The sequence below is a fragment of the Engraulis encrasicolus genome, chromosome 24 (genome assembly GCF_034702125.1).
Source record: "Engraulis encrasicolus isolate BLACKSEA-1 chromosome 24, IST_EnEncr_1.0, whole genome shotgun sequence".
Taxonomy (NCBI): Eukaryota; Metazoa; Chordata; class Actinopteri; order Clupeiformes; family Engraulidae; genus Engraulis; species Engraulis encrasicolus.
Window position 1 is genome coordinate 43236643 of NC_085880.1, and position 26531 is coordinate 43263173.

The 26531-nt window shown below is 44.5% G+C and overlaps 2 protein-coding genes and 1 long non-coding RNA gene across 4 annotated transcripts in view; 1 reads left to right on the forward strand and 2 right to left on the reverse strand.

Annotated features, from left to right (window-relative positions):
* Nucleotides 1–26531, reverse strand: part of LOC134441509 (uncharacterized) — a 258170-nt gene that overhangs the window by 127475 nt on the left and 104164 nt on the right. The gene's annotated exons all lie outside the window — the stretch shown is intronic.
* mcph1 (microcephalin 1) overlaps nt 1–26531 on the reverse strand; it is a 63593-nt gene that overhangs the window by 9655 nt on the left and 27407 nt on the right. For both annotated transcript variants that reach the window (XM_063191054.1, XM_063191052.1), the window contains 3 exons: nt 26099–26136; nt 24358–24520; nt 21360–21437 (listed from right to left, as the gene is read on the reverse strand). In XM_063191054.1, the coding sequence (XP_063047124.1) occupies nt 21360–21437; nt 24358–24520; nt 26099–26136 (279 nt within the window). The remainder of the gene's footprint in view (nt 1–21359; nt 21438–24357; nt 24521–26098; nt 26137–26531) is intronic.
* Nucleotides 1669–19882, forward strand: angpt2a (angiopoietin 2a). The gene is made up of 9 exons (XM_063191031.1): nt 1669–2552; nt 6984–7139; nt 9669–9790; nt 10400–10623; nt 11292–11428; nt 11902–12003; nt 12856–13022; nt 16300–16430; nt 18498–19882. Exons 1-9 carry the CDS (start codon nt 2214–2216, stop codon nt 18674–18676), a joined length of 1557 nt encoding a protein of 518 aa, XP_063047101.1. The 5' UTR covers nt 1669–2213; the 3' UTR covers nt 18677–19882.

Here is a 26531-nt window from a genome sequence, read left to right on the forward strand (position 1 = left end):
GAACTCTCAAGATGTGGGCTATTTTCAGCCAGTGTATTAATGTCGCCCCAAAATACTATCAAGACGACAAGGACTGGGACTTTATAAATTACCCCGCGCATCGATGCCAAGACACTGCTCTTGCTTCTGTAAACAGACAGTTTTTTCAGGCCTCTTCTCCAGTAACGGGACCCTGATATGGGAGTTTTTGAGAGCAGGAAACGGGCCCTAATGCTTCCTGAGAACCACCGAAAGAGATTCACATAATATAATATGACTGACACCTTGGATGTCCTCCTCCCAGTCCTAGCATTCGCTACTCCAGAGTCTTAAAAAGAGCTTAAGCTTTTTGGCAACCACTGAGGGATGAGGAATTCCACTATGGAGCCCAGGGAAGTCGACAGGCAGGGCCGTATTAAGATGGCTTGGGGCCCCTAGGCTGCAGGTTGCTTTGCCCCCCCCCCCCCCCCCCCCCCCTGGAAGGCAAACTTTGTGACAAATGTACATAGACAACGTCATAATTACAAGCTAGGAATTCAGGATAACATGTCTACCAATTGTACCCAACATGGCATGATTTCTTTCAATATTGCATACTGTCACAACTATGCATTTTTATTCCACTTTTGGCCAAGCTGGGGCCCCCTGGCAGGTGGGGGCCCCTAGGCTGCAGCCATATCTAGCCTATGCGTTAATCCGGCCCTGCCTACAGGGGGAGGGACAAAGGGGTCACTTGTCCCGGGCCCAGGGAGAGAGGGGGGCCAGAATTGGGTCCTCATTACATTGCATTGATTGGGGTTTTGGGGGCATTTCAGATGCGTTTGTCCCGGGCCCAGCCAAAGATGCCAGCAGCCCTGATGGAGCCGCCGCCTCCTCCACCACCATGGTCTCTCTCTCTGCGCACTGGGGCCGCTGCCGGCGCGGTCTCTCTCTTAAGCGCTGGCCAGGAGTTTCATTCTGGTGCAGCTTGCAGCTGCTTCCTGAAAAGCCCCTCTCCTCTCTCCTCTCTTGACCATCTTTCTTCAAGAAGGATTCCAAAACACAAATAAAAGCTATTATGGTTTTATCCCCTTCTTCCTGCGTGACCTGCCCTCTAAAGTCCTCTTGCTCTCGCGGACGCAGTGAGCGGAGGGAAGCCTTTAATTAGTGATTGTGCTCCTTGCTCGCTTTCTCTCTCTCCACACACACACACACACACACACACACACACACACACACACACACACACACACACACACACACAAACACACACACACACACACACACACACACACACACACACACACACACAGACAGACAGAAGCACGCACGCACACACCCTTCACAAACTTCCACATTCCATCGTTCACAGACCCACACACACACCAAAACTCATTTACTTGGCCCTTTCAAAAGACTCAAAAAGTCTGTTATCCACTTCTCACATGCCCAAACTCCTTCAATCTCCGACTAACTCACACACTCCAGCTCCCCCAGGCACTCAAACGGCCCATCATTTGATCCCACACACACACACACACACACACACACACATGCAAGCACACATGCACAGACACACACGCACAGACACACACACCCCTCACACCCACTCCCCCAGCAGAGTAGGGGTCTTTTCCTCCCCTGCTTGCCCTTTCTCTCTCTCGCAAAAACGCACACACGAGCACACACACACACACACACAACCCCCATGGCCACTTGGTTTGTAGGAGGGGCTGCAAGCCTCTGGCTCTCCACCTCCCTCCCCCTGGCCGATCACAGGACCACTACTACTGCAGCTCCACTGGTGGTGCTGGGAGAAGAGAGGAGAAGAGAGCAGAGGAGAGCAGACGCACAGACAGACAGACACGCTTGCCTAGTGCCACACAGCAGGAGCCAGCCTGACTCACGTTCTGACTCAACCCTATCATCTCTGCCTGTACCTGTACTCAACTCTACTCAACTCTACAACCACCCTGACAAATCACCCTGTCCCCTCCTCCTTTTGCCTTCTGAGGACCTTAAATTAGTTAACCACGAGTGACAGAGAGGATTCTTTGGGGGTCTCAAACTTTGGAACTAAGTCAAACGAAACGGTTAAGGAGCACTGCCTGCTTTTTCGTGCGTCAGTTTCACAGGAGTTTGCTCCTTTTAAGAGACAACACCTACTGCGCAAGATACCTTCTTTTTTAAAATAAAAAAAAGAGGTTGCTGATTTCCGGAGTGCATTCTTCCAACATTGAATATTGAATGAGAAGATGCTCAATGCTGCTGGGACGCTGCTCTTGGGTTGTTGCCTGACCCTGGGACTTGGCTACAGGATGGCTCCACCGGCATCCTCCAACTCCAACTCCAACGGGGGGAAGAGGCAGTTTCAGATCCAGAACGGGCCGTGCAGCTACACGTTCCTGCTACCGGAGCAGGACAACTGCAGGTCATCATCATCATCATCATCAGGTGCGGCTGCTGCTCCTGCTGCTGCTGCGGAGCCAGACAACAACCAGGTGCAGAAGGACGACCCGGACGACTACGAGTCCGTCCAGAGGCTGGAGCAGCTCGAGGGGATCATGGAGAATAATACCCAAAGGCTTCTGCAGGTAAAACATCTTCTGACTGTACAATTTTTTAAATTCAAAGTGACTTACAGCTATTTACAGGGTATTAGTTACAGTCCCTGGAGCAATGTGGGGTTAGGGGTCTTACTGTACATTACATTAGACTTAGCTGACGCTTTTTTAAAATCCATAGTGACTTAAAGCTATTTACAGGGTATTAGTTACAGTCCCTGGAGCAATGTGGAGTTAGGTGCCTTGCTCAAGGGCACTTCAGCCATGGATGAAGGTGCTGGTGAGGGCGGGGTTTGAACCTGCAGCCCTCTGATCTAGAGACCAGCACTCTAAACATTGAGCCATGGCTGCCCATCTTACAGCTTACTGTGAAGTCAAGTCAAGATGCTGCCCGAAATGTCACTTTATTAGAGTTAGAGCTTGTTGTGCAGACTTAATTTTCAGTTTCACAGTCAGTGAAGCCAAGATGCTGCCCAGAAAGTCACTACATTCAAGTAAGATAAACAGGATCTTGATGTGCGGACTTTGTTTTCAGTTTTCAGTCAGTCAAGTCAGACTCTTCAGTTCAGACTCGTGGGTGAAGCATGGGTGACGAGAGGGGGTGAAGCATGGGTGACGAGAGGGGGCGAAGTGACTTATGAGATGCCAATCTCCTCACTCACAAAAGTGTGCATGCTCTGTTTAAATTCACTTGCTTCGGTCATGATTTTCCTATGGTATCTACAGTGGTTAATTTGTCAAGCGGGAGGTCCTGGAGCGCAGAGGATGGGTGGCTCCCCCAGAAGGGGGGATCTGTGATGTATTTCCATGAGGTTCCATCCAAGGTTCCGGAGCTCTATGGTATCTATTACTGTTGGTATCTATGGCGTCTATTACTATCTATTACTGTGGTATATCAGGGTGCTTTGAACATGTTTCCCACGGTGACAAGGCTAACCTGTACTTCAATGGAATTGGCAGTACCATGTCTGATGCCATGTATGGTGTATGGAGTGACTTGCAACTTTAGGTTAACGATGAAAAGTAAAGTTAACACCACACCACACGTCTCAAAAAGGGCGAACAGAGTTTTCATTTGAGTGCCAAAACTGGTGTGGTAGCGCTTTCAGCCCTTCTTTTTTTCTGCACCATGGAACCGTAAAAGCAGCGTGAAAACAGGGCAGCGGCATCACTCCTCGAATGCTCGCCTTTCTTCCACATTGAGTGTGATTAATGAATAGGGTTGAGAAAGGTCCTAAAGACCCCGAGATCATATGGGTCCCTTCTTTTGAGTTGTCCTGATGTGCTGACAGTTCCAAGAAAGCGTTCATGCCAAGAGTCTGTTGCTGTTCACCCAGACCCAAGCAGTGAAGCTTTCTTTTTGTTTTACTTTTTTTTCTCCGTTTAATCAGACTCTTTTTATAACCACAGGCTGAGGGACTAGTTGAGTGTATGAAATTTCTTTGCCGGCAATTTTGTTTAAAAGAGGGATGGATTAGGTTACCCGAATGAAATGAACTTGCATGGAGAAGGGAAATTCCCACCACTGACTATCCAGTTTGAAATCTAAACAAATAATGTCTATAGATGATTGGTTTGGGGGTTGTTTTAAAGCCTACCATAGTGATGTAACAGGGTGATTCACTGGTGACTGAAAATACCCAACTCTGGGGGAAAAAAAACAAAAAAAACATTGTCATTGCCAGTTTGGCGGGTTTTGGAAAAGAATGACAAAGAATCTGAACACTGGTCAGGATATTGAGTATAGAATGTCGGTAATGCTCTTTTGCACTTTGTCAAGACAAGTGTAAGGGATAAAAAGTAGGTCTTTAACATTTAAATTATGTTTCACACAGCTTCATAAAACTGACACGTAAGGTGAATTGGAAAGCGGTTAATTAGCATAATCACTCCCATAATGAGAATAAGCGTAGATTCTGGGAAACGGCCACGTTCAAATTCATATGCACGCCGCGGAGCTGCACAGAGCAGCATGCCGTGTCACAAGTTCAATGATGACAGCTTTTTCTCTCCATGCGGGCACACACTCTTCCTCTGAACTGCCTCTTGGGTATCGTTCAAGTTCACCACATGCAGGGCCGGATTAACGAACAGGCTGGATATGGCTGCAGTCTAGGGCCCCCACCTGCCAGGGGCCCCCCACAGGCTAGATATGGCTGCAGTCTAGGGCCTCCCACTTGCCAGGGGCCCCCCACAGGCTAGATATGGCTGCAGCCTAGGGGCCCCCACCTGCCAAGGGGCCCCCACAGGCTGGATATGGCTGCAGCCTAGGGCCCCCAGAAGCTAGATATGGCTGCAGCCTAGGGCCCCCGCAGGCTAGATATGGCTGCAGCCTAGAGCCCCCCACCAGCCAGGGGGGCCCACAGGCTAGATATGGGTGCAGCATAGGGGCCCCCACCTGCCAAGAGGGGCCCACAGGCTAGATATGAGTGCAGTGCAGGGGCCCCCACCTGCCAGGAGGGCCCCACAGGCTAGATATGGCTGCAGCGTAGGGGCCCCCCGCCTGCCAGGAGGGCCCTGATTGGGCAAAAGTGAAAAATCGTAGAATTGTTACAAGATGATGCAATATTGAAAAATCCATCCGTCGTGTTGAGTAGAGTTGGTGGACATGTTATCCATAACTCCAAGCTCGAAATTATGACACTGTCTATATAAGTTTGCCTTCCAGGGCGCCCACAGCAACCGGTAGCCTAGGGGTCCCAGGCCATCTTAATCTGGCCCTGAGCTGATTGCCAAAAAAGGCAATCAGCTGACAGATGCTTCTCATGACAAACAAGGCCCACTCTAACTCCTTTAGGTCTTAGCATGAGCCGTGTAGAAATAGCCAGCTTGGATAAGGGAAGAAGTAGAAGGGTCGAGGTCTGGGTTAGGGTTGGGGAGGGCACTTTGTTGTCGTGCCACCGCAAAACCCATGTGCCGGTTTACCGTCACGCTTTCGTGTAAACGGAGCGAACAAAACAGCCCTTTCCTTGAGAAGCCTTCGACTGGAGTGGAGTAAACAACTGATTAGATCATTAGCCATCAATGGAACGTCCTGCTCGCAGTTCCGATGGCACACTTTCCTCCTCTCCACGTGCGTCTGCACTCCCGACAACAAGACAACAAGGAATCGACAAAAGGAAGACAAACAACATCAGCGTTGATTGCAGTTAAAGCTATTTGTAAACCAACTGTTTACTATAGAGATGCATGGCTCGAGTCGGCTGCTGTGTGTTTATGAAGCGGATTACTTGTATGTCGTCGGACAAGCATTTCCTCTTTGTGGAGTGGAAGGGCACGCGCGAAAAAACAAGTCCAGAGGAGGTGGTATTTTTCCTCAAAATGTTTTTTATAGAGGATGCAACTCATCAGTCATCATTTCCATCCTGTTTGTTAGAGCCACTTTGCCCTCCACTCCGGAACTCGAGGCTCAGTGAACACAATAACTGGCTCTCTCGTCTCGGTTGTTTCGCAGTTGACAACAGTGGCACACGATGTTGATCACACGCAACGTTTTGAAGGCAAACTCCTGTCAACTTCTAAATACATCACTGCCGTTTTTGTTTTGTTTTTTAAATGAAAGGTCCATGTAACCATGTACTGTGCTTCAAAAAAATGTAGTTAGACTGAAAAGGTATGTTTAAAAAAAATATTAAGTTGGTTAAAAAAAGATATAAAAAAAATGGCAACAACTATGGAATAATGAGCAATTTCTCAAAACACAGTTCAATCTATTCATGACATAACAAGGTCAACCATGATGATGTGTATACAAAAAAACGTCATTTTTAGAATACCAAAACCACCTGCAAGTTCAGTGACATATCTTGTGGTTTACATGAACATGAAATTGTAATAACAGATTTTATCCTCTCCATGTGAGAAACAAGCTCATGTCAAAAGGTTAATGTTTGCACAGATGCGGGTAAATAAATAATACAAAGAAATGCATGGGCTACGACCTCTCCAGTACTAAATCAATCTTATTTACTGCTGAGTCAACAAACACACATTTTCTCAAAAACGACTGGACTGATTAATGGAATGTTAATTCTCTCGCGCAAAAGACAAGACCACACAACTAATATCATATTTTACAAGTTGCCAATCAGTTATCAGATCAAATGCGACATGTTTAATACAATTTTGCAACAAAAAAAACGGCCACATCTTCACATGCATATTGCCATTTTAGCTCGAAATCCCAGAGGACTACAGTCATACACAAAGTAACCACCTACATATTGCCCAAATATAGTATCCCATTTACTCAAGGGTTTCCCTGTATCAAAAGGCATCCCACTTCCTATGGTCTTAAGTGGTTTAAATGCACCACTCTGTGCATCTGCTTTGCTTCTGTTTATTCCATGTTTGTCACCAGATTTTTCTAATGCACGAGCACGAACGCTCATGTGCAGAATCATGTTAATGCTACAGCAGCTGGCTTAACTCAACACACATCTTACATCTTTTGTCCTTCAGCTGGAGAACTACATCCAGGAGAACATGAAGCAGGAGATTGCCCAGATACAGCAGCACGCGGTGCAGAACCACACGGCGGCCATCATCGAGATAGGCACCAACCTGCTCAGCCAGACCGTGGAACAGACACTGAAGCTGACCAACGTCGAAGCACGGGTAAGCTCCACCGACTATGGTAGTTAAAAACAGGACAATCCAAGGTCATAGTTGAAGTATAGTGGAAGTACAGTAGAAGAGTATAGTGGAACAGACACTGAAGTTGACCAATGTTGTAGCACAGGTAAGGTCCACTGACTACGGTAATTGAACTAGATTTAACAACGGGACAATTCAAGGTGATAGTACAAGCCAAAATTGTGTTCTCACTCAGTAATTTTCCTACGGTATGTGAATGGTTAGAGTAGTAAAGTAAAATGAACATGCAGTGTCAGCAATAAAGTGGAAATTTTAGACGATTTCTTTTAGGCTTTACTGTGTGTGAGAGCACCGACACATCACTGAGTAAGCATCCCACTTTACACTTGTTCCAGTGCACAGCACAGCGCAGCTGATGTTTTACATGGTGTATGAAAACACAGGGGACACGTCCGTTTGTTCTTTCCGACCCGCCGGCCGGCCGGCAGCGAAATCAAAATGTTGCCAAGTTAGAGGTCCACACACAACACAGTCCATGAACAAACAAAGCTGCAATACTAATCATCACTGCAGCAGGGCACAGGGGTCACTGACCTGTTCAAACACATTACGCACCCCTTCCTGTTATTAACATTATCATATTCCCACAGTGGACAACCATCAATTTGTCACAACATCCATGAAAAAAAAAACCCTACTCTCTCTCCATCCACATCAACATTTTTCCCCCAGAAGAGCACCCCTCTTCACTGGATGTAAACATTTCGGTGGCAAAAAATTCTGCTGAGTCCAGTTCCTCATGCATGCTGGAACGTGGAAAGGAGACCGGGATGAGGGGATTTTAAGGGGGAAATATTGTCCCTTGACCTAAGAGTTCAATAACTCTGTCCGCAAGCTACGTCCCCCCTCTGCCCTCCGCCTCTCCACCCCCCCCTACACACTCACAGTAGCCCCCGACATCCCCTGACTCTTTCCATCTGAAAGTTTCCTTTATTCGAAATTTGATTGTACTGTTTTTTTTCCTGCGACAACAACAGGTTTTTCCCCTCATTCAGGGATAGAGCTCTGCCTCTGACGGTGGCTTTTGGTCTAATACACAGTACAGGTTACAGTGGGGGACAACCAGGCTTTTCATGTTGTGTTAGTTCAGTGGTTCCCAAACTTTTGCAGCGGGGACCCCCTTTAGACCCTCTCCTCCACCCACCCACCATAGTCTTAGCCTAGCAATGGATTTCTAGCAATATTAGAGGGCAAACTATAATGGAAAATCCAGAAACATTGGACAAAAAAATCATTAATCCATTAATATTACTAGATTTTCCATTAATAGTGTGTCTGCTAATATTGCTAAAAATCAACCAGACAGCAAATACCATTAACCATACAAGTGAATACAAATCCCTTTTGTCAGCGACGGCCCTTCAGGACCTCCGCGATCTCCGTAGGGGTCCCGGCCCCCAGTTAGAGAACCACTGAGTTAAGCCCTTCGCATATCGGTTCCGACAGCACTGCGGAGGACTTTCGCTTCCGACACAATTCCGACCCCCCCACACAATTTCACCACAGCAGAGAGTGGATAGTCAATGGGTGGCTCCGACCAAATAGAACTTGTGTCTCTAATCGCCAGCCGATGTCCGCAGCTGTATTGAAAACAATGGAATTTAACTTTTGCGTAACAGTGCTCTGCACTGCTCTGTCGGAGCCAGTGTGCGGAGGCCCTTAAGAGGACATGGCAGCCGCATGCATTTAACAAGATCACAGGCAGGGTTGCCAGATGAGGCTGATGATTTCCAGCCCAAACAATGCTCAAAACCCGCCTAGAAGCACAAAATCCCACCCAATTCTATTGATTTCTATGGCAAAATTGGGATGTTTTTTCTACTAAATGCCATTTTTACCTGCACAAGGCCATCCTTAGCAGCCCAATTGGGCGGGAAACAGCCCAATCTGGCAACACTGATCACAGGCCAACACCACTCCTCTCTGTCATGAATGCAAATAATACTGTTGCTAAGGCAACTCGACTCAACAGATTTCTGAGAAAAAAAGGCAAAAAAGAAAAACAAAACAAAAAACGAGGCTGTGTGCAATTTGTTTTCAGTGTAGTTGATCCAAAAGGGATTGCAGTGAACTGTGGAATTGTTTGTAAAACAGATTATGCCAAAAGACGAAGAAGAAGAAGAAAAAACAGGCCAGAAGTCAGACGTACTCAACATAATGCCAGCTTGCCTTATTTCCATAATCATGCAGGAACCAATACTTCATTTAATCATACCCCATCCCAAATTGAGAGATTACCTTGAAGTTTTGAGGCACGTTTGAAGTCTCGAATTCAACTTAAGCACAAGTCGATGTGGGTAAACATGGCTAAGTCCCCAGAGACCACAAAGTCTTCATAATGTGGGCTTGGGGTCTTGCCCTTTTGGCCAGAACGTGGTCACTTGACAGCACATTTACCAGTCTCCATGTTTTTAAAATGCTGGTTGGAATTAAGGCACGCTCTAATCTTACATGTCTTCTGTGGGAAAACTTTTCTTCTGATCTGTTTAGGTCATCAATCAAACCACTCAACTGCAACTTCAGCTTCACGAGAACTCGCTGTCCACCAACAAACTGGAGAAGCAGATCATCCTCCAAACCAACGAGATCAGCAAGCTGAACGAAAAGAACAGGTGAGGATCTGAACTAGTTGCATGCATCTATTTCAATTTAAGTTTTGATGATTTCTCGGCTTTGAAAGTGGGTTCTATTTTGGAACTTTGTCAGAATGACACAGGGTGACATCCATGGTGCTTTTGATCTTTGATCGACAACAAAGATATAGAGTCTAAACCCCCCCCCCCCCCCCCCCAAAGGCAAAGTGGGGCATTTCATGCAGTAAGCTGCAGTCACCCAAGTCAGCTTTTAGCCAACCAATTCACCACAGAGGCATTCTCTTTTGCTAACTCCAATCCATTCAGTTAGAATCGTTGTCCTCTTGAGCTCAACACCAATGTCTCACAGCACAGGGTTTTTTTGGGAGGAAATTATCGTACACAAGCCAAAAGGTTGTTTAAGGCAACTGAATGAAAACTGAAATTATCGTACATCATGAGTTTTTGATCGTACAGAGAACAAAATTATTAATCTGATTCACGTAATCTGGCTGCGTTCCCCAACTACATGCATGGGCGTTCCCTTTCCTCACGCATCTCGATACCAGATGGCAGAAGTCGGGTAACAAAATTATGGTACAAATAAGCTAATTATCGTGCACCTGACCTGGCACCTCTGTTCGGCAGCTTCCTGGAGAAGCGTGTGCAGGAGATGGAGGACCAGCGCGTGACGGAGCTGAAGGGCCTGCGTGCGGAGAAGGAGCAGCTGAAGCAGCTGGTGCAGCGCCAGACGGCCGTCATCTCCACGCTGGAGACGCAGCTGCTGCACGCCGCCACCAACAGCAGCGCACTGCAGCAGCAGCAGCAGGAGCTCATGGACCTGCTCAACAACATCATCGCCACATCCACCAGTGAGTACTAGTAGCCTACCGTACAGTACACACACTATATTTATTTATGTAGACTTATACACCGCCAGGGAGTACATACAATACATACTATATACATACAGCAGCAGCAGCAGCAGCTCATGGACCTGCTCAACAACATCATCGCCACCTCCACCTGTGAGTACTAGTAGCCTACCGTACAGTACACACACTATATTTATTTATGTAGACTTATAGAGGGTAGATGAGTTAGTGCAGCAGCAGCAGCAGGAGCTCATGGACCTGCTCAACAACATCATCGCCACCTCCACCTGTGAGTACTCATACTACATACTGTACATACTCACACCACCAGGGAGTACACACACTACATACTATATACATACAGCAGCAGGAACTCATGGACCTGCTCAACAACATAATCGCCACATCCACCAGTGAGTACATACTATATACATATAGAGTACACACACTACATACTATATACATATAGAGTACACAAACTACATACTATATACATACAGCACGACCCTCCAGCAGCAGCAGCAGCAGCTCATGGTCTATGTCTATGTCTGCATGGGAAAGTAAGAAACGTCATTTCAATTCTTTGTATGACCAGTGCATGTAAAGAAATTGACAATAAAACCGACTTGACTTGACTTGAAATATATTGCATTATTCTGTTGCAGTGATGAGGCCTGCCATGCTGCAGGACGGTGCAGCTGTCCCGACCGTGTTCAGAGACTGCGCAGCAGTGTTCAAATCTGGCAACACAAAGAGCGGGGTCTACACACTGAATCTGCCTGGTGTTTCACAGCCTGTCAAGGTAGGAGCCACATTACATTTATTCCCACTGAGCAGTGAACACGATAAAAAAGGAATTATTCTTAAACCAATGACAAAAACTTTTGTAATAAAACATTTAACGAGACGTTCGCTTGGCACAACTTCCCCTTTACTTCTCGGACCCAAATGTGGAGACGTGGCAGACGTGCCGAATTGTCCCACTTCCCACCGAGGGATTTCCAATGTCTTTCAAATTGAGCAAGCGAAACAGCCTCATCTTTAGTTAGTTTTGTGCATGCCTCGGCAAGGACAGCCATCTCCTTAGATACTTTTCAAGGAGGGGGTGGCTAAAAACTCCAGAGCAATTCTCCACCCTCCCTCATCACACACCGTGACAAAAACAGAACAGAAATAGTGCAATCATTAGATACTGCCCCTCAAGCAAGAGGCACACTGGAGACATGTGTGTGTAATTTGTAATCTGCATTGTGTGCTCTGTGTCTCTATCTAAAGGCCTATTGTGACATGGAGACGGACGGAGGTGGATGGACAGTTCTTCAGAAAAGGTTCGACGGACATGTTGACTTTCACCGGACGTGGAAAGAGTACAAAACGGTGAGCGAGAGCCTTCCTTGGCAAGATTATACAGCTGTGAAGACAAACACACTGGGTGCCATCTACGCCCGGGTTACATAAGAGACTCCATTTAAAATAGTGTTTCTCAACCAGGGTGGTACAGGGGGCGTTGGTAAGAACTAAAGGGGTGGGGGCATTGAGAAGGAAACAGTTGAGAAGGGGCGATGCCAAGTTGTCATTGGGGGCATTAGTCAATTTATTTGTTTTAATACTAAGGGGGGCCTTGGCCAACTTATGGTTAGGTCAATGGGGTGTTTAGAAGCTTAGGATGAGGTCCAGGGGGCGTTGGGAAGCTCAGGATGAGGTCCAGGGGGCGTTTGTTCCAAAAAGGTTGAGGACCACTAATTAAAATGAAACTGCAAAGCACAATCATGTATCAGCAGACTCTTAACATTGACGCAAACACAACAAAGTATGCTAGCAACCTATAAACCCTCTACATCCCATAAAGCTTTGCGTGTAGTAATTAACTCTGTACAGTATACAAGGCTCTGTAAAGATATTGCAATACAAAATTGTTAGAAAGCAACATCTGACTACATGATGATGAGTGATGACCAGCAAGTGAAAGGCAAAGGAAAGTATTTCCATCATGTAATATGTTACTTCATTATTATGAACATGTTCTGTTGCTCTGTCGAGGTTCTATCATGTAATATGTCACTTCATTATTACCAACATGTTATGTTGCTATGTAGGGTTTCCATCATGTACTATGTCACTTCATTAATATTATGAACATGTTATGTTGCTATGTTGCTATGTAGAGGTCCCATCATGTAATATGTCACTTCATTAACATTATGAACATGTTTCTGTTACTCTCTCCAGGGTTTTGGGGACGTCTCAGGAGAGCACTGGCTTGGGAACGACTACATTGCACAGATGACGGCCGATCACACACACGTCCTGAGGATCGACATGGAGGACTGGGAGGGCAGCTCTGCATTCTCGCAGTACGACGAATTCTCAATCGGAGACGAATCGCAAAATTACAGGTAATGCACCTGCCATTTTACTTGCAGTATTCTTTTTTTTTAGGTTTAACTTTACTTTCTTTACTTTTAATTTTAAGGACATTGCACATTAATGATCATCCTACTGTACATACATACATATGTATGTTTTTAAAAAACTTTGTGACTAAAGCAAAAGTGAAATGGTCAGTGTTTGATTAGTTTTTCTGACTAGTGGCCTAGGGGTCATCTTCAACGCACTTGCCAGCCGAGGTGTGCAAAAAAAAAAAAAACTGAGCTTGTACTTGCATAAAAAATGATCCGTGTGATCCTGACAACAACAACAGCAGAGACCTGGTTGTTCCAGCTGGATCTTACAATATCGTGGTGTGCGGTAAACCCTGCCATACATCAAGGGATTTTAAAATCCAGCATTATAAGGACGCTGTCATTAAACATGGCAGGAAAAACAGACCTGAAAAACAAAACCAAATAATCTCGGCACGCCATGCACGTACGTCTCCAAAACAAACATTCCAGAATGTTGATATTGTGGGGATGATATTGGTCTGCCGTGTCCTGATACAACACGTCATTTTTTTTTTAAGTGAAAGAATAATATAAGCGCAGTGTTTCCCATACATTGAGGAAACTATGGCGGCCCGCCATAGTTTAAATTTGGCCGCCATAGTTTCCGAAAATGTAAAAAAAAAAAAAAAAAAAAAAAAAAAAATTTTTTTTTTTTTTTTTTTTTTTTTTTTTTACGATTGCCGTTTTTGTTTAATACGATTTCCTTCACATTTTCCTCCTGGAGTAAATACATCCTGTAGAGAAAACCACAAGTGCTTGAAAGACAGAGGGATCAAAAGCCTAGTCAAGTTGTTGTAGTTAACTTGGGTTTGGGAGCAATAAAAAAAAACCTTCAGAGAAGGGACAGTTGGGATGAGTTTACTAACACTCCCCAGGCTTTGTTTTACAGTTGTAATGAGTTAGGTGACAGCCCTTCATTGACAAGGCAGAGGAGACATCGGGCTGCATATAGAAATGAATGTGTAATGAATGTGAATATACATAAATGTGTAATATGTTGTTCCGCCCTTTTAATGGGAGGAATTTTGAAAAACTGGCCCTGTGACCAGCACCCCTAATGTAGAATGTGTACGCCTATGTGTGAGAAAAGGCATAGCCTACCCTCTTAGACCCTTTTTGTTTATGCGTTAACAATTTCACAGTAATCTTAAATTCTTATCTCTGCTCCTATTTTCTTTTATTATTTTTTTCCTTACATAGACCCCTACATGTGTATTATGTAGCCTTATTTCTCAAAATATCAATGGCTGAAATGTAGGCTAGGCCTATAGTTTCTCCATGCGCCAATGTCATACTGTACTCATTGTTTTGCCATTTTGCATTTACACTGCGCGAATACAACCCAGACAAACCCCCCCCCCCCCCCCCCCCCCCCCCAAAAGGCCCGCGTGAAAAAAGACCCCCCCGGACAAAAAAAATCCCGGCTGCCCCCATAGTTTCCAAAATTTCTGTGGGAAACACTGAAGCGGCAACTGGACATTATCACCGAAAATGGGGCACATCTCCTGATGGCCACCCATTTGCGCGCTCTCACAGGCTTATATTGTGAATGCCGAATAATATAATAGATTAATTACATCATTACAGTAATTCCTCTTTAATCCCTTTTAACACTGACTGATCACTTAAACCCAGGACAGCATGAGCACTTGGAACACACACACACACACACACACACACACACACACACACACACACACACACACACACACACACACACACACACACACACACACACACACACACACACACACACACACACACACACACACACACACACCCGTCAGAAACTGTGAGCGGCCGCGGCCGGACATGCACAAAAGGTGGATAAATGACTTGAGCTGAGCTCGGAGTCGGACCTTCCTAACTCACTCCTCTGCATGCACTTCACACATTGAGCAGCAAACTTGAGCAGGAAATGATCTCAGGCGTCCACTCTCTTTACAATGGTTTGGTGTAAAAATAATGGTGACACAACACGCTAAAATAAAACCTGTGTCTTATGGGAATCAAGCTGCCATGGTCCAAAAAGCTTGCAGAGCAAGAGCAGGTTTGCACATTACACCAGAGAAGGACTGGTCGTATGTGCTGTAGACCAGTCAGGTTCTTAACTGTGATAGTCTTGGGAAACGTTGCACAGTAGCAAAGTAGAACTATTTAAGTACTCTACTTCTAGTTCAGAGTAAGAAATACAACATTTTCTGGGAGAGGAGGACACCTAGCCCCTGACCCTTAGCCCCCAACCACCCCCAAGACAGTTGAAAACCATACGCGCGACCCACTTTTGGGGCTGACCCACCAGTTAAGAAACATCTTGGTGCACAGTACACTGGTGCACCAGTGGTCAGAGGCACCGTCCACACTGTCCAAGCTCTGTCCACTGAGTGCCACAGAATTGAAAAGTTGTTGCCACCACCACAGCCAAACCAGCTGGACAAAGATCAAGCTTTTACAATAATAATTAAGAGTCTAGACTAGTCAATTACAAATAGAGATGCACTGGATCCGGTTCCGGTTCCGGATCCGGCAGGATAATAGGGTTTTTCACAGGATCCGGGTCCGGCAGGATCTTAAGCAGTGGATCCGGTGTCCGGCATGTTACCTAAAAATCAAGGTCTGGTGCATCTCTAGCCTAGGCTTTTCAGTCAGTCTTTCACAACCCCAGTCACTGCATGGAGTGAAAGCCCTTTGGAAGCGGCAGGCAGTGTGGCAATAAGCCAATGATTCTAAAAAATAGTTTGAGCCAAAGTAACAAAAAGGGCCCACGTGTGAGAGTAGACTATATGTTTCAACCCTTTTGTAGGATCCGGTATCCGGCAGGATCCTAAAAATCAGGATCCGGTGCATCTCTAATTACAAACAATCAATGAGGAAGAATGCTCTAAAAAAAAAAATCACCCCAAAAATGTAATCACCACACATGTCCCTTTTGTCATTTCCAACAACTCCACAAAGTTTCATCAAAATCCGTTCATAAACTTTTGAGTTATCCTGCTGACAGACAAACAGACAGACAGGCAAACGGCCGAAAACACAACCTCCTTGGCGGAGGTTTTAAACAAACAGAAAAAAAGCTTGTACAGCAGACTCTTGGGTAGCATATGAAACTAGTGCTGTGCTGTACAGTGGGCCCGGTTGGTTGCGTGTAATTGTAGATCGTGTTGTGCACCAGCAATCATGGACTTCCTCCTCACTTCATTGTACTTGTGTTGCGTGTCCAATTACACAGGATATACCTAAAGGGCTACAGTGGAAGTGCCGGAAAAATCAGTAGCCTTGGTCAGCCCGGAAGTGACTTCAGCACAAAGGATGCGGACAACGACAAATGCGTGTGCAAGTGTTCACAGCTGACCTCAGGAGGTAAGAACAGGTTCATTATTTTAATCTTATGTACTGATCTTAAACCTTCTCAGTGTCTTCTGCAGAACATTTGTAAGTCAAGGTGGGATAGCCGACATCTACCTTGGAAAGGCACAATGGGTAGTTTCATATGAAAAATTATGAGAAACCTCATGAGCAGGGTCATGTGAAATTTTGTAGAGTAGAGCAACTTGAGAGAAAAAAATCAATGCAAAATCTTTATCTTCTCAGGTGGGAGGTGCATCTACGCTTTTGTGTGTATGCCAATGATATATGTAGACCTCCTTGGTGTATGCATTTCTTGACTTTAAGTGCTGGGGGGGAAACCCTGACCATTAAACATGTGATGCAATTTCTATACATATCACTTCAGCTCGTTCCTCATCCTGCCTCTTGTGAAAGAGCACGTAACAGGCACTGCTAATGAACGCTGCTGGCACGTGAATGGCAAACTACGGTACTAATGACAATCCAGCGTGCTAAAATGCAGGGTGCAGTAGCGTATCAGAGGAAATAATTACGGCATCATGTTGTTCACATTATAATATAGAGAGGAAGTTGAAATGCAGTCTCTCTAGGCTGAAGGGTAGAGATTCTTTATGGCCTACTATTAAAACTATTGCCCGCCATTTTATTTCAGACTTAATGATGCAATGGCATAGCTCTAAAATCAACGTTACTTTACAAATGATATTATGCAGGAAAACAAGCACATGTATTAACCTTTAACGTTGTACATTACATGCTTTCTGCAATGTACCCTCGACCTGGTGCATAAAGCTCCTTCCATATTGAAGTGCTTCCATCCCCTTTTACAAACCCATGACCAAATAAAAATGCTTCCCTCCCTCCCCAAGTGTGTTTTGCAAATAACTGTGGCATAATTACCAAATGTTTGCCCTCAGAGCAAGACATGCTCAGCTTCCCTCAGTTCCCTCTCCAAACATTTTAAACACCACCACTTGGCATTGCCCCCGCAAACTTCTACAAGTTTAAAGGCGCCTTGAGATTTTTTTTATTCACTCTCCTTCGTTTCTTTTTTTTTTCTTCTTTTTTCTTGCTGGGTCAGGACTCAAGAGAAAAATTAGCGTGGAGTTAATCACTGATCAGCTCATTTGGGAATTTGGCCCTTGTGAAGCCTGACATTAATAGTCTGGGAACTCGAGGCTTTTTTTCTCTCTGTGCTTGCTAAACCATGCCAGTCCTTCTTTCACCCTAACATTCTCGGGCTGCTTCTAGTTCCTCGCTCGTCGTCTTTTTTTGGTGGCGGGCTGCTATTTGGTATTATAGGGATGGGATGTCACCCATGGAGGAATCCCTGCACCTGAGGGAATAGCTGAGGGGGCTAGCCCCCTGCTGAGTTTTCTGTGTGTGTGCGTGTGTGTGTGTGTGTGTGTGTGTGTGTGTGTGTGTGTGTGTGTGTGTGTGTGTGTGTGTGTGTGTGTGTGTGTGTGTGTGTGTGTGTGTGTATGAGAGAGTGAGAGATAGAGATAGAGATAGAGATAGAGTGAGTGTGTGTGTGCGCGTATGTGAGTGCGTGCGTGTCTGTGTTTAGAACCACCAGCCTTTCTCAATCACTGTCGCCCCAAAAACCCTCTGATCATGATCAGAACTGAGGATGCTTCTTTCCCACATGAATACACACAGCCTTGTTTTGTCAGAATATTGTTAATGGGAAACATAGCTTAGTGACACGAGGAAATGCCAGTGCTTGTGGATATAAGGCAGTCTCGATAAAGCGCATGTGTATGTATTCTTTGGAGAAGAAATAAAACTGCAATAATATGACATGAATATAAAGAATTGAATTTACGTTTCGCACTTTTCCATGCAGACAGACAGAGACTCTAGACTCTCTTGTCTATGTCCATACCTAGAGTCTAGAGTCTATGTCTGTCTGCATGGAAAAGTAAGAAACGTAATTTCAATTATTTTTATGACCAGCGCATGTAAAGAAATTGTCAATAAAACCGACTTGACTTGACTTGAATGTTTGAAGACTAGGCCAAACGACACTCGTTCTGAGCTGCTCTTCTGTTTCTTTTTCTTCGATTTAATATAATCCAGGATGGTGGTTTGATGCGTGCGGCCCATCGAACCTGAACGGCATATACTACCAACAGGGCCAGAACACCAACCGCTTCAACGGGATCAAATGGTACTACTGGAAAGGCTCCGGCTACTCACTCAAGGCCACCACCATGATGATCCGACCAGCCGACTTCCAACAGACTCCTCTCAAGTGAAAAAAGTAAAACGCTCCAAGACTTGAGGAGAAGCGAGACTGACACGACGACACAAGTCAAAAAATGTCCAGCAGTTAGTTGCCAGGTTGTGCTGGTGCAGAAGACGGAGGAGATGCCGGTGACTTTTCAGAGACAAAAGAACATTGTTCCTGAAAGGACTGATAATGGCCAACGACAGCACTTGAGATGGATGGAGTTACAGACTCATGAGGGTTTGGCTGGTCATGCCTTCGTGAAAATTAACGTTTTGCGTTTCTGACGTAGTGTGTCTTTCTTCCCTAGAGTGGCATTACAGCATTTAATTTGCCAAATTATTAAGACAAAATACTTTTTACAGACAGTCTCAGCGATCATTCTTTCGGAAGCATATTTATTTATTTCAGAGCACATTGTAAATATGTTGATTTCCTGATTTTATGAGGGTTTTAAAACCCAGAAATTAACCATGGTACAGAGAGTAAAACCTTGAGCATATTGTAGTGTAAAAACAAAAGAAACAAATTGCACAGAGACCAGCCTGGTCCAGCCTTCTTGGTAGCAGTAAACACTTTATGGCACACGGTTTGTGTCCTACGTTATAGCACCCCAGTCCCCAAAAATGTAAACGTGTCCCCATAGGGGCATATTACAGGTTTTGTAGGGAATGCCATCGTTACATTTGTTTGTAACACTGGAAATATATTTAATTGAAAGATTATTCTTCTGTTGCTGCTGCTGTTGATAGCCTAAAACTGTACAAATGATCGCGCAAAAACAAACGTTCTGCTGTTAGGGCTTAGAACTTTTAGGTGTTAGTTATGAAGTAAGCAATTAATCATTCATTTCAGAAATAGCTTTCTTTGTTTTCAGTGATAACTTTCTGTACTTTCCTCTGTTTACTGAACTCTTTATCAATTAGAATTTTATAATTTATTTCTGTTTTATTTTGAAATGACAGTTATTGTTAATTTATTTTTTACATTCTTCTTTAGGGTTTCTTATCTCTGCCTGGTTTTGAATGTTCATAAACACATTTTTTTAAAGTGCCCGGATATTGGATCAAAGTTGTCAATGTGTTAATCTGTTGTTTATAATGTCTAGTTTACATGAAATTTTACATGAAAAGTTTTTGAACTGATCATTTACAAAAAATGTGTTCACATTCAGTTTTTGTAAAGACAAGTATAATAAACAACAAACAAAACAATAAAACAATCCATGTATGATGGGGTGAAATCTGCATGAGTGATTTGTAACCGTTTAGTCAACCAAGCCACAAACACTGATTTTTTTTTTTTTTTTTTAATTACCAAGCAAACCCAATGACTGGATTTCCTAAACCAGGGGTTCCCAACCTTTTCCCAACTTGGGGTCCACTTGAAATTTTCACAAATGTTCGGGGCCCACCTCTGGCCCAATAAACAATAAAATGAAATTATATATATTGTCAACAGCAACACACTCACAATTATTATTTACACTTTTAGAAAATGATTTCCAGGCCTACGTGGAATACCCTCAGTACAGGGCCCACAGTTTGAAAATCACCGTCCTACACTATCAGCTTTTGGGTCAAAGACGTCCAAAAGGAATTGTCATTCAGTGTAACGGATACCTTCTGCTGACTGTAACTGTAAAAAACATGACTCTTTTTATTTATTTTTTTCCCCAGTGAATTCATGAAAGCCTCGGCTGTCATCCATTCACTTGAAATAATTTAAAAATCTTGTTTTTTTACAGTTACAGTCAGCAGAAGGTGTCCGTTACACTGAATGACAAAGGGTCTTTGACCCTTTTGCATTCGTACAGGTTAGATAAGGCTGGTGATAAAGATTCCGGATATTTCTCCCGACGGCGGCGGCGTTGGCGGTGGTATGCATTTCAGACAGCACACTTGTTGTCTACTCTACATCCACTTCCAGCCCAGCACTTGACTTGACAGACAATTGCCCACGTTTGACGTCACAATCGTACACCAACTTGTTCAAAAGGAAGAGAGGCCGCTGAAAACAACATGTTGCCCACAGGCAGCTGCAGGGGCTGAGATATAGGGAGGGCAAGGAGGGCATGTGCCCCAGGGCCCAAAGGGTCCCCTCATAGTGGTGGTAGGGGGCCTTTTTTAACCTTCACATGCTGTTTGAGGGGGCCCTAACAATGTTTTCCCTGTGGCCCGATGTGCAATTGTTCTGTCACTGATCCCCTGCCCAAACTCCCCTCCCCTCTCCCCTACCCCACGAGAAGGACACAGGAGAACCATGATGCAGGAATAGAGGACGACAGGAAGAAACAATTTCCACATTTCACACAGGATGCGACACATATTTACAAATGCCCAGGGACACTTGGGGGGATGACAATAAAACTGACAGCTTCCAGTCTGGCCCCGCTACCATCGGCATGCCAACGCTCCCCTGGCGCTGGGGGTGGGAGGTGGGAAGGTGGGTGGTGGGGTGGGATAGGGGGGCAAGTATTCCTGTCCTGTGCCGTGCTATGCTATGCTGTGCTGTGCTGTGCTGGCAGCTCTCCCGCTAATCTTACTTACTGGTGGTGGGGAGGTTACGCAAGCCCCTCTGTCCGTCCCAGAGTTCCTTGTGTGCACTGGGGCACGCCAACAAGAGAGAAGCACGCACACGTACGCTCGCACGCACACACACAGGCACACAGGCATGCATACGAGCACAATGAGGGAGCGTGAGATACTTACGGGCGCAGCGGGGAAGTGATCAGACAGCTCGTAAGGCTCCTCTGGAATCCACTGCCGGTGCTCCAAACACCACAGAATCTGGACACAGGGGAGGGTAGGGGGGGGCACCAACACGAACCATGATTATACATAGGCACGAAAGACAGAAAGACAGAAAGAAAGAAAGAAAGAAAGAAAGAAAGAAAGAAAGAAAGAAAGAAAGAAAGAAAGAAAGAAAGAAAGAAAGAAAGAAAGAAAGAAAGAAAGAAAGAAAGAAAGAAAGAGAACTGCGCGACTCGCCAACGTTTCAGATGAGTTTGAGCATCTAAATCCGAGAGGGTTCAAGGGGGCATTTGTTCAAACATATTGACTCAATTGTCAGTGAGGAACTCGCATAGCATAGCAAAGAGTTTTGGCTGACCCAGAAATGGCCCAGACATTCCATGTCCACTTGGCGGTAAACACGGCACAATTACAGCGTAATGCTACCAATACTACCACCTCTGGGAGCTTCTAGATCAGAGGCGTTGGACCTATGTCTCGAGGGCCGCTGATCACTCGAAGGTCATAGAAAGCCATCATAGACATCAGGGAGTAGGACATCATTGTAATCCGATGCCTTTCATGTCTGTGCATGTGCATATCGTGCATGCTGGAGTCAGGACAACACGTACGTATGCAACGACAGTGACGTCCTGTCGAGTTGCCGTCAATGGCAAGCAACATAAGACAGTGTAGACATTATTTACGATACACCAACATGCCAGCATTGAGCTTCGTAGAATATTCCTAGACAGATGTGGCATGATATTTCTCACCAGTCGCAAAACAACATTGTCAACACATTTACTTAAAAAAAAAAAAAGAAGTGTGAAGTATGCCTGGCATTTTGTTGGCAATATATAAAAACATACGTCATCATAACACAAATCAGTTATGATGTACTGATGCCAGTAGTTATGTGATGATGACCTAGTACAGTGAAGTGCACTGTGTGTGTGTGTGTGTGTGTGTGTGTTAGAGAGAATGTGCACTGTGTGTGTGTGTGTGTGTGTGTGTGTGTGTGTGTGTGTGTGTGTGTGTGTGTGTGTGTGTGTGTGTGTGTGTGTGTGTGTGTGTGTGTGTGTGTGTGTGTGTGTGTGTCTCTGTCTGTCTGTGTGTCCTTGATGTGAATTTAGCCCAACTTCTTATATATATGTACATGTACATGGAGACTGTTCAAGGTAGTCCCTGCTGCTACGCATAGCTGTCTGTCATGCCACACATCACCCAACTCTCATCATCATGCGTGTGACACGACAAAGTCATAGATCACCTTTCACTTAATCCCACAGACTTCCTCTCTGACTCACAATAGCGCAGATTAAACCTCTAAAAACACACACCACTGTAGCCTGCGCTACCATACGCTACGCTACGCTACGCTAGGCTACGCTACGGGTCAGTGACCGTCATGTTCGGTATGTCATTTCCAAGGAACGGTGCAGTTAATGCTGCAAAAAAAAAAATCAGCATACACAGCAGGAGTGAGTTTCTCAACAGATAAGCCTGTTAGCAACTTCGGTAGTTGCCAATGGGAAAATGCATTGAAAACAACAAAGTAGCTAATGTAGTAAGCAACTTTGGTTTTGAGAAATTCACCCCAGATCAGCCCATGCATCTTGATTACTGTAGGTGGCCATACAATAATGATTACAAAAGGCAAACATTACCCGCTCCATGTGCCCTTTTCCTTGCGTGCATGTACACAGGCTTCCCACTCTAATTCAGATATAAAATTCCATGACTTTCCATGACTTTCAAGACCCAAAAAGCAGAATTTCCATGACCACTTCCGTAAAAAAGGGATGTAAATGTGTTTCTTAAAAAAGTGTGAAAACGGAAGATTATCTTCACCCCTAGAGCCGACGTGGAGCCACCGCCAGACTTCAGTGGGCTCATTGCATTCTAGAATGTCGCACATAACAGCGTGAAACCAAACAGTCTCTGGCGAAGCGTTTTAGGATAACCAGTAAGAAACAATGTTATACACCAAACAAAAAAGTTTCTGCTTTTACACAACTGTTTCCATGATATTCCATGACTGAGCATGCAAAATGATAAAATTCCATGACTTTCCATGACTGGAATAACTTTTATGAAATTCCATGACCCTTGGGAACCCTGTGTACAGTATGTGGATGTGGATGGCATTGCATGCGGATATTATACTTTATTATACTTATATTATATATATATATATACTTGTATTATATATATTATACTTTTTCAAACTGGGAACAATGATGATGGGCTAGACCCTAAACGTTTGTCCCCTGTCTGTCGGTTTTATTTACTTTTTTCAGTTTTGTTTAATACAGTTTTTGATTTTGCATTCAGCTCCAGTGTGCGACTCCGTTCTTCCTTTTCATTATACTGCTCTTGGAATTACGCACCGAGCGATACGCACAGGATAAGACATTGGCGCGGACGCCACCCCACCATTACTATACGGATATTATAGAAATTAAGAATCACACAGCCTTTCCAGAAATGTGGGTAAAGATGGGAAGACATGATGCCCCAAGGGTTTGGTGGAAAACAACAAAATAAAAACCAGAAGTAGCATCTCGCCCACTCATAACTGTCAAGCTTCACATCGCTCACATCACATGACATGAAAATGTCATAGATAACCTTTCATTTAATCCCACTGACTCACAATAGCGCAGGTTAAAACTGTAAAAGGCATAGCCCGCTGTGAGGGCCAGTGATTTTTCATGCTCTATTACATGTGCCATGTCATTCTCAACAGGCTGTAGTACACTGATATGATGCATTTCACAAAATCACAAACACAAGAAAGGGAAAACAAATATTATACTGTTAAAAAATGAAACTGAATATTTGGACACAGATCAAGTTTGGGAAGAAGTGGTGCCAGCCAGAGAGATATTATACAAATCAAATCCTAAAACCTTGAGTGAGTAAATGTACAGACAGCTAGTGTCAGATGTGCTGTATGACGTAGTCGACTCACCCACTCGTAGGAGACGACCCAGCAGCCCCGTGCGATGCCCAGTAGTATGTTGAGGGTGCGGCGCGGGCTGCCCGCCACCACGTGGGTCGTCGTCTCGCACACCGCGTCCACCACCGAGAAGCCGCCCAGCGACTTCACCACCTGCAACACTGTGTGCTGCTTTCTACCACACGCACGCACACGCACACACAGGTTAACACACACACACACAGGTTAACACTTAACACACACACACACACACACACACACACACACACACACAGGTTAACACACACACACACGCACACACGAAAGTTAACACACATAAGGTGAGCTATGAAGGCCTGACATCGAAACGTTGTGAATAAAGTTAATGCGAAATGATGACCAGTGTGCAGCCGTTTTATAGGGGTTTTTTTCTGATTAGTGACCAATGGCTCATTTCCACTGCATCTGCCAGCTGAGGTGTGCAGAAAAAAAAAAATCTCAGACAAGTTGTAACACACGTAAGGAAATGAAGGCAGTGGGGGGGGGGGGAGCGTTCAAGGCCAACATGCGAAGATGTTCACATAACAGAGAGAATACATTCCCCAGGAGCAGCAACCCCGTGCTGTTTTGACAATATGCCCAATTTCCCAGAATTCCAAGAATGTCAGTCAGAAAAAAAAATGGCAGGAAGTACAACAATCCTTGACAGAAATTAGGTTCTTTCCAAAATGCGGACTCCCGTATCCGATAGGGGTGTGAATCACAATCTCCATGATGAGACGATACGGTATCCATCAGGGATTCGATTATTTTCAATACTTAAGAATTCCCCACGATACGATACGATTACATTTTTTCCAAATACTTTTCTACTTCTATTATGTTATGGAGCTAGCGAATTGGATAGGGGGTAGTGATTCGATTATTTTTGATAATTGCCCCTCGATACCATACGATTCGACTTAATAGTTGGCCGAAGAATCAATGCATCGATACATTTTGATTATTACTTACACCCCTAGTACCAGACCTGTGCTTGTGGCATCGACTTTTGCTATTGCCCTGCAAAACACAATAGTTTCCCCGCTGTCAACCTGGCCACAACAACTTTTGGGGGACTATTCTCCATTGAATATCCCGGTGCAAATGAGAAAATTACATAACGACTTTTGCGAGACATTGAAATACTCTTCTGTCGTCAGTGATGTCATCACGAGGCCACAATCAGGCAAGGGAGCAAGGGAGGACGGGGAGTTAGGATGTTAAGAAAAAACCCAGTGAAAGGAGTTAGGATGTTAAGAAAAAACCCAGTGAAAGGAGTTAAGACATTAGAAAGTAGCCAGTGAAAGGAGTTAAGACATTAGAAAGTAGCCAGTGAAAGGAGTTAAGACATTAGAAAGTAGCCAGTGAAAGAGTTAAGACATTAGAAAGTAGCCAGTGAAAGAGTTAAGACATTAGAAAGTAGCCAGTGAAAGGAGTTAAGACATTAGAAAGTAGCCAGTGAAAGGAGTTAAGACATTAGAAAGTAGCCAGTGAAAGGAGTTAAGACATTAGAAAGTAGCCAGTGAAAGAGTTAGGATGTTAAGAAGAGCCCAGTGAAAGGAGTTAAGACATTAGAAAGTAGCCAGTGAAAGAGTTAGGATGTTAAGAAGAGCCCAGTGAAAGGAGTTAAGACATTAGAAAGTAGCCAGTGAAAGGAGTTAAGACATTAGAAAGTAGCCAGTGAAAGAGTTAGGATGTTAAGAAGAGCCCAGTGAAAGAATACTCCACTTACTCTGTAGGCATGCTCGTCATCACCAGAGTTCTTTTGCTCTGTGGAAAAAGGGATAAAAAACATTAATATACTACATTTTTAGATAGCAGCCAAAAGAACAAAAACACAGGCCATATCAAGCAGGCTTTATGACAATGCTTTTAATTGGACATGTAATATGTGCTTACACACGATACCTAATCCTAAATATACGATTAAGCGAAAGTACAAAAAGTTTCATGCCGTTAGATACATGCTTTGCTGAACTGCACATAATTAATGCAACGAGGATCTTGAAATAAAGTTTAACTGGCTTGTTTCACAAATGCCTCATAGTGTGTGAGTGGGGGGGTGTATGTGTGTGACAGAGAGAATGTGCACTGTGTGTGTGTGTGTCTGTGTGTCTGTGTGTGTGTGTGTGTGTGTGTCTGTGTGTCTGTGTGTGTGTGACAGA